Source organism: Ammospiza caudacuta, chromosome 3 (assembly GCF_027887145.1).
Source record: "Ammospiza caudacuta isolate bAmmCau1 chromosome 3, bAmmCau1.pri, whole genome shotgun sequence".
NCBI classification, from domain to species: domain Eukaryota; kingdom Metazoa; phylum Chordata; class Aves; order Passeriformes; family Passerellidae; genus Ammospiza; species Ammospiza caudacuta.
In genome coordinates, this window is record NC_080595.1 from 79,763,052 (window position 1) to 79,770,994 (window position 7,943).

The 7,943-nt window shown below is 53.0% G+C and overlaps 1 protein-coding gene across 1 annotated transcript; it reads right to left on the minus strand.

Annotated features, from left to right (window-relative positions):
• Window positions 1-665: 665 nt before the first annotated feature.
• MYCN (MYCN proto-oncogene, bHLH transcription factor) lies at window positions 666-5,158 on the minus strand. The gene is given in 5 exon segments (XM_058802356.1): window positions 666-2,174; window positions 3,322-3,778; window positions 3,780-3,845; window positions 3,848-4,127; window positions 5,012-5,158. Coding segments are annotated over 4 exon segments (1,299 nt in total). The 5' UTR covers window positions 4,022-4,127; window positions 5,012-5,158; the 3' UTR covers window positions 666-1,572.
• Window positions 5,159-7,943: the final 2,785 nt, after the last annotated feature.

A 7,943-nucleotide genomic window follows, 5' to 3' on the forward strand; every position in this document is an offset into this window, starting at 1 on the left:
ACAGATTGCATAAAGTGTCTTATTCCTGTCATACCAAAAGTCAGCTCGAGAGACAACCAAGTTCCATCTTTATCTGATATACACTTCATGGCCCTGCGTCTTCCCCGGTATTTTCAGTTGTACTAACTAATGCAGTAACAAACAGGACCTTCAGCTACAAACAAGAACATTAATTCTCCAGTGCAATGATGGACAGCTTTGAGGCTTTCCTAATGCAAAGAACTGCAGCCAAGTTAAGATCTTTGTTTATTACAATATTTAATTTCCTATGCCTTGGCAAGTCTGCCTCCATCATTTACTTCACCAGTGTGCCACAGAGGCCAATCCCTTAGCATAAGTTTGCTAGCCATGTTTGTGATCCCTCACAATTCTCTGGGCCCAGTAGATATTTGAGGAGTCTTTGGAAGACACAGGAATCATTCCATTAGTGTGGTAAATCTGTTCCCCTGGGATAATCCTGACAAGACAAGTATGAAATAACAGGAACATATTTCTTACTACAATTATTATTTAACCAGAAACAGAAATGTCCTGCCCAGCTGACCTTTGTAGTGTCACCTACAGTCTGACAGTTGAAGTGCCAAGGGTATGGGACCATGCTTTTTGTATTTCATCAATACTGCAGTTAAAGATTTTATTTAAAAGAAAAATAGTAAATGGCACATCATGTAATTGCTATTTATTTCATAAACATGAGGTATTTCAAAGTGCTATAAGACGCAGCACTAAATGTACATCATTGGAAGAAATTAAACACAGAACTTTGCAGTTACCCAGTTCTATGCACCAAACATTAACAAATACATTAACTGGAAGAAACAGGCTAGGAAAAGGCATATATAGTAAATTTCTTTACAAAAGTTTCTTAGTTCAAAAAAGTGATAAAGTAATATCTACTCAAAACTTTCACAACTCATTTTCATACGAAAATATAAGTATCAAATTTAGTTATGTATCAGCATCATACTAAAGTATACAGGCAATGTAAGAATTAGTACAGTACATAACAGAGATTAACAATATATTTGTATACAAAAACATGCTCCTCAAACATTGAGGTATTACAGTACTTAGGTATGAACTTCCAGTCTAATACTGGCAGCAAAAGCCACCTCTCATAACCCAAGACATGTACAAAAGGCAAGTGTGTAGATGGTATTTACAGAAATTCCCACAGGGGCACAAAATGCCAACCCCTAAAGTAACATCTGTTAGAACATAAGCACCATAAAACTTAGGAATGAACATTTTAAAACTCAACTAGATGTCATCAGCAGCTCCAAATGCTCACAACACTTAAAAAAAAAATCCCCACCATCTACAGTTCTTAAGGAGAAAAAACAAAGGCAGTCCATTGTTGTTTGGTAGTCTTGCAATAAACTCCTTGCAAGAAAAATCATTTGCTCCGTACCCGGATAATGCAGTCTGTCGATTAATTCAGGGACTGGATTGAAATTAAAACCAACATTCTTAACGTCAAAAAACACAATTTTTTTATAAAGAATCAAAAATGTGCAAAGTGGCAATGACTGTCCTGATCAGCCAGAAAAAAACCAAAACAAAAAAAAAAGTTTAGCAAGTCCGCTTGTAATCTATTTTCTTTAGTAATTGTTCTTGTCTGGCTTGCAATTTTTCCTTTTCTAGCAGTAACTTCTGCTCCTCTGCCTGAAGAGAATGAACATACTCAGTGGCTTTTTTCAAGATCACAACTTTTGCAGCTTTCTCATTTTGAACCAGTTCTGGAACATGGTCCCTTAAAGTGAGGAAACTTGACCGTAGATCATTACGTCGTTGACGCTCCAGGATGTTATGGTTGCGTCGACGTTCACTGTCCTCTGAATCAGAGTTTCGAGGACTCGAACTCTTAAGCTTTGGTTGGATCGTGGGTTTTACTGGACGGGGCACCTCGACTTTTAACTTCTTCTGTGGTGGAGACTCTTCAGTCTCCACAAATGGAGAAGGAGCGGCATAATTATGCTGCTGGTGAATTGGGGCACAACGCTTGAGTATGAGTCCATTCTGCTGTGTCCTGACTGATGAAAAAGTGGTATTCTTAGGACGCACTGTAATAGTGAGGGTGGTAACAGACTTGTTGGTAGAGGAGCGTCTTTTCTCCACTGTAACAACATCTATTTCTTCTTCTTCATCCTCTTCCTCCTCATCTTCATCATCTTCTGGTAATAAAGGACAGAAAATAAAACAGACATTATTCTCCCTGAAAATACCTTGATTACAAGTATCGGTATTTATTGACAAAATACATATCCAGTAAAAGCAGTAATGAAACTGATGGCAAAACCGGGGTGCACCCACCATCTGCAGTCAGATATAGATCTGTAGAAGTATGTAATACACATCAAATCAGCAAAGAACAGAGATGTCTGAAAGCTTAGTAAGTTTGATGAGATGGGTTTTTTTAAACACATCTAATTTTCAATCAAAATGGGGCTACCACCCACATAATCACAGTGGCAGAAAAGAATTTTTAGACAGAATGTATGTAGTTTGAATGGAATCGTCAAGTTGTGGCACAAAAGGCAAGCACAGAGCCACAACACAGCCCCTGCTTGGTAGAAAAGCAGCCGGAAAACAAAACAATCGCTGGGTTTGTTCTGAGGCAGAAGGTGAAGCTGCTCCAGCCGGGGACCCTTTAAGCCGGCGCTTGGTGCACTGCCAAGAAGACAGCTGTTGGAAGTGCTTCCTCACCCAAAGCTGTCAAACCAGACATTAAAGGGACAGCAGGCTCTGAAACCCGGGACGGATCACCAAGTTTGCAGTGGTGGTCACAGGGACCAGCTCATCTACACACGCCAAACCGCGGTTCAGCCCAAGGGGACTTCTCTGCGTACACACACACAGCATGTTTGAAGCATTTTAGGCTCTGTCAGTACAAGCGCTGCTCTAAGGGTTCCGGGGTCTAGCTCCAGCCTGCCCGCACGGTGCCTAAGGGAACGCGCACACGGTCATCCCCCGTAAACCTGTGCCCAGGGCGGCGGTGGCAGCCGCACTGCCACCCCCCCGAGCCCCCCGGGGGCAGGAGACTGTCAGGGCGCCGGAGGCTGCCCAGCTCCGCGCAGCGCCTCCGGGCTGGAGCCACTGCCCGGTGAAGGCTCCGGGCCGGCCGCAGCCGGCACAGGGCGAGGGGCGGGCGGGGGCCGCCCCCGGGCCGTGCCCGCCGCCCCCGCGCCTGCTGCCGCCTGCCGGCCGCCCCGCGCCCCGCCCGGCGCCGGGCTCAGCGCCCCGCCCGCCCCCGGAGCTGCCGGCGGGGGCCGCACCGCCACCCCCGTCCCCACCTCCGCACCCTGGGGCCGGAGCGCTTACCCGAGTCGCTGAGCGTGTCGTCCCCGGAGGAGCTGCTGCTGCTGCTCGCCCGGCTGTCCCCGGCGGGGCGCGGCGGGCGGCCGCCCCGCGCAGCCCCTCCGCCCGCCGCCGGCGCCTCCCGCTTGTTGACGGGGAAGGGGAAGACCACGGCCGGGTCCACGCACTCGGGCACGGCGCCGCCCAGCTCGGCGCGGGCGCTGGCGGGGCTGCCCGCGGCCCCCGGGGGCGGCGGCGGCGCGGCGGGCGCCTTGCTCTGCAGCTTCTCGCTCACCGCCCGCTCCAGCTTCTCGCGCGCCGAGAAGCCGCTCCACATGCAGTCCTGGATGATGATGGAGTTGAGATTGTTCGTCACGCCGGGGCCCGTCTCGAAGAAGTCCCCTCCGTCCATGCCGCCCCACAGGTCGGCCTCGGGCGGCAGCAGCAGCAGCTCCGATGCCCAGTCCACGGGGTCGGTGGGGCGGCAGCCCCAGAGAGCCGCTCCTCCCCACGGCACCGGGCCCCCTCCCGGAGGGTGCTCCTGCAGCCCGGCCCGGCTGGGAGACAGAGGAGGGGTGGGCAACAGCTCAAACTTTTTCCAGATGTCCTCGCCCGGGGGAGCGGAGTCCGGCCCGCACAAATAAAAGTCATCTTCGTCCGGGTAGAAACAAGGCTGCAAAGAGTCAAACTCGAGGTCTGGGTTTTTACTGACCATTCCTGGCATTACGAGTGTCTTTTTGCTGATCCCTGTGTCAAGCAATAATTTCAAACACAGGTTTTATCGATATTTCCACCAAGAGGAAGAAGAGAGGTTCTCCCACGACCTGAAACTAAAAAAAAAAAAAAAAAAAAAAAGAAAAAAAGAAAAAAAAAAGAAAAAATAAAAAAAAGAACAAAACAACAAAATCACAATTAAAAATACGAACAAACAGACACGAACGTGAGTCCCTTCCTCTTAATGGAAGGAAAAAAAATTAATAATCCCATCATAAATAGCAAGCAAGAAGGAGCCTTTAGAAAGTTTAGGGAAAAAAAAAAACATCTCACACACCTTTCTCCTCCCGACTCAAGATACTGAAATCAAAGCGCTCAGGTAGTGCTCCCCCGTGCAGAGCCTGCCCCGGCGCTCCGTGGGGACACAGACCCAGGCTGCACAGTCCGGCGGGGATGCACAGCCTGTGTACATAGCCCTCGCCTGCTCGCCCCACACCGCTTCAAACGCTCAAAACAGCACAGTAACTGCAGACAGATGCATGGCTTTGATACCGTAATCTCTCCAGAAAGGCTTCTTAATATGCCAGCAAAAGTAGAGGAAGTTTACTCCTTTTGTCACTGCGGAACAGTGCAAAGGGGAGAGGAGAAAGATGCAAAAAAAAAAAAAAAAAAAAAAGGGGGCGGAGGGGCTCTTTGCAACTTCGCAAATCGCCAGTTCATTCACTCAAAGCGAGCCAGCGAAATCCGCACACAACACAAGGGGGGAGGGGGAGGAGGGGAAATCCAGCAGCAACAGAAATTATCAACCTTATGTAATAACCTCACGCACAAAAATGCATTAAAACCACCCCGGCGCCACCAACAAAGCCTCCTGATTTGCCAAGAAAGCACGGGAAGTTTTCCCCCCTTTTTCCTACAACAACGAGGTTGCAAGGACAGCAACTCCGCACATTCGGCCACTTCATGCACGCAAAGCTCCTGCACACACACCAGCTCTCACCTCCGAGGAGTGCGCGCTGCTGCCCTTCCCGCGGCCGGACCCCCACTCACTACCCACGGCCAGTCAACCACAGCCCCATTCCTCTGCCGAGAGAGAGCTCCGTTGCATCAGACATTAAAAAAAAAAAAATTAAAAAAAGAAAAATGCTCAAAGTCCAAAAAATCGAGTCAGCGTCTCCCTTCAGCTCGGTTAAGGTAATGCGAAGGAAATCGTTCTGCTGGGTTCACAACAGCTGACGCTGAGACGGAGACCAAAAAGGGGAAAAAAAAAAATCCATGAAAAGCCTTATGATGAAACGCCGAGAAACGCGCCCGGCTCGGCTCAGCTGCGCTCCCGCCCCGCCCCCTAAGCGCCTCCAGGACTGTGCATTTTTCTACTCGGGAAATACATTAAACTGTTTAAAATGCAAAGCAGTAAAGAGGCACCTACAAAACACTGGCGATCTCAATGCGACAGCTCCAAACCAAAACACAAATATCCTCCAGGATTTTCTTATGCTCAGTGAGAACCCCGTTCAGGCTCCGCTCTGCCCCTGCGCTCGCCTTCCCGCCCCATCCTTCCCAGTTCGGCAACTCAAAACGCGATGGGGAATTGGATTTATTTGACTGGGGTTTTGTCCTGCAGCCCAGAACCTGCAGCTTCCTCTTCTTACCTCCGTGGTGATGGTGGTGGGTGTGCGAGGGGGAGGAGTGGAGGGGGAAAGGGGAGAGGGGAAAAAAAAGCAGCTGATGGTGTCTATAGCACTTTCCGCGCCCGCCCGCCGGCCCCCGCAGCCTCCCCGGCCTCCGCATCCACCCTCTGCTCGCAGACAGATGACTGTCACTGCCTGCCTTTGAAGCAGCTGGATATTATTAACCCCCCAAAAAGGCATAAAAAAAAAGAGCCAAGTTAAAGAAAAACAAAACAAAACAAAAAAAAAAAAACCAATAAAAAAAAAACCCTGACACGCTTGGGAGGGAGCACTGGGAAACAGCGGGAGAATGGCGGGAGAGCCGGCCCCGCCCCCGCTCCACGCGCGCAGGGCGGGGCCGCGCGTTTGGCGCCAAAAGCCCCGTTCGCTCTTTATCCTCCGGGAGGGTGTTCGGATGCCGCGGGGCCGTCCCTGCCCCCTGTGCCGCCCCTCCCCGCGCCACGCCGGCCCCCAGGAACGTCGCCTCCCGAGCCGTTCCTCCTCACCTCCCGCCGCTGCGACCTCGGGCGCAACCCCCCGGGGCAACTGAAAATAAACAAACAAGGGCTAAGGGAAGCGGCCGGGCGAGGGAGCCGCTCGGACGCGGGGCTCTGTACACGCTCGGTAGCGATCGCCTCCCCGCAGGCCAGCGGGGCTCTCACGCCGCCGCGCTGCCGGCAGGGCCCCGTGCGGGCGGCCCCGCTCTCCCCGCTCCGCGCCGGCACCGCGCCCGCCGCGCCCCCGTTCCGCTGCCAACGGCGACACCTTGCGGCCGCGCGGCGCAGCGGCGGCGCTCCCGGCGCCCCCGCGCATTGCCCGGCGGCAGCACCCACCGCTCTCTCGCCTCCTTCCCGGCGCGGGGCCGCGGCACGGGACGGGACGCGCCGGGACGGGACGGGACGGGAGCGCAGCGCTCTCCTCGGCGGTGCGCGGCGGCGGGCGCGGGTACGATCCCAATCCCGCCGCCGCTCGGGGCGGTGCCTCCTTGCTCATAGGCTGCAGGTTGAGGCGGGGACTGGGGCGTCGCTCGCTGCAGGCCGGTGGCGGCGGGCGGCCGCTTTGTGTGCGGTGGCGGCGGGGCCGCCTCCCCGTCCCGCCTCGGTGGGGGCGAGCCCGGGCTGTTCAAACACGGTGGGCATGGTGGTGGGAGAGAGAGCTGGGCGTCGATGGAAGCGGCTGAGGAGGGAGAGGCTGCTCGCGAAAGAGCGAAATAAACCCTGCGTGAGGCAGGGATGTGCAGTATGTCCCTTCGCTTGGTCCCCTCCGGCAGTTTTGCGCAGAGAAGTCCTGCCTATTCCATGTGGTGATCACTCCTCGCATCCGTGTCACGCTTCACTGGCCAAAACCTGGAGGCTGCAGCAGCCATTCGGTGCCCCGAGGCGGCCTTGCGAGCCGTCGGGTGCCGCGGAGTCCCAGGCTCGGCAGGCCGCTCCGGGCCGGGCTGCCTCCCCGAGGGTGGCACCTGCTCTGCCATGGCCCGGCCGAGGCACTGGGCTGCTGGCCGGCCCTGCTCGCCGCTGCCCGCCTTCCCTCACCAAGGCTGATCTCAGGAGCCTTCGGCTGGTCTGGCTGAGAGCAAGAAGGCACCTGGAAGGTGAACCCTGTGTGCCGCAGCTTCCGAGCGCTCAGGGTTCAGGCGGGGGTGCTGAAGGTGACCTGTAGGTCCCCTGCTCTGAGTCACAGCTTGGCTGGAGCGAGCTGTGCAAGGGCGGGCACCATAAAGCAGAGCAGCGCCCGACCTGCTGCTGCCCAGGCCGCTGCCAGGCCCTGTGCCATCAAGCTGGTGAAGTATTCGGGGCCCGGTTTGCCTGAACTGTGCTGATTTGGACCCCCATTCCTCCAAGGCACTTCAGATTCGAGACAGGAGAATTCATTGATTAGCAAATGTGCGCTCGGTACTTTGAAGATGTAAAGTCTTACGAAAGCACAAAGATTTATCAATTTCTATTTGGATTATTTGGCTGGCCAAAAAAAAGCGGGGGTGGTTGGGATTTTTTTGCCCCTCACATCTTAGTAACCTTAAACAGGTTGAAGCTTGTGAGGAGGCATGAACAGTTAGTATGCAGGTCACAGAATATGTGAAAAATTTAAAAATTCTCATCAGTCAATGGCCTTTGTGGATTTGAGCAATTATATATGATTTTCTCCTTTAATTATTTTTTGTTTTCTATCTTGACTGTAAGGTTTTTATGTATGCAAATATTGTTATGCCCATCCAGAAGGGATGTGGGCTGCTACTTTACCTAATGTTAATTCATTACA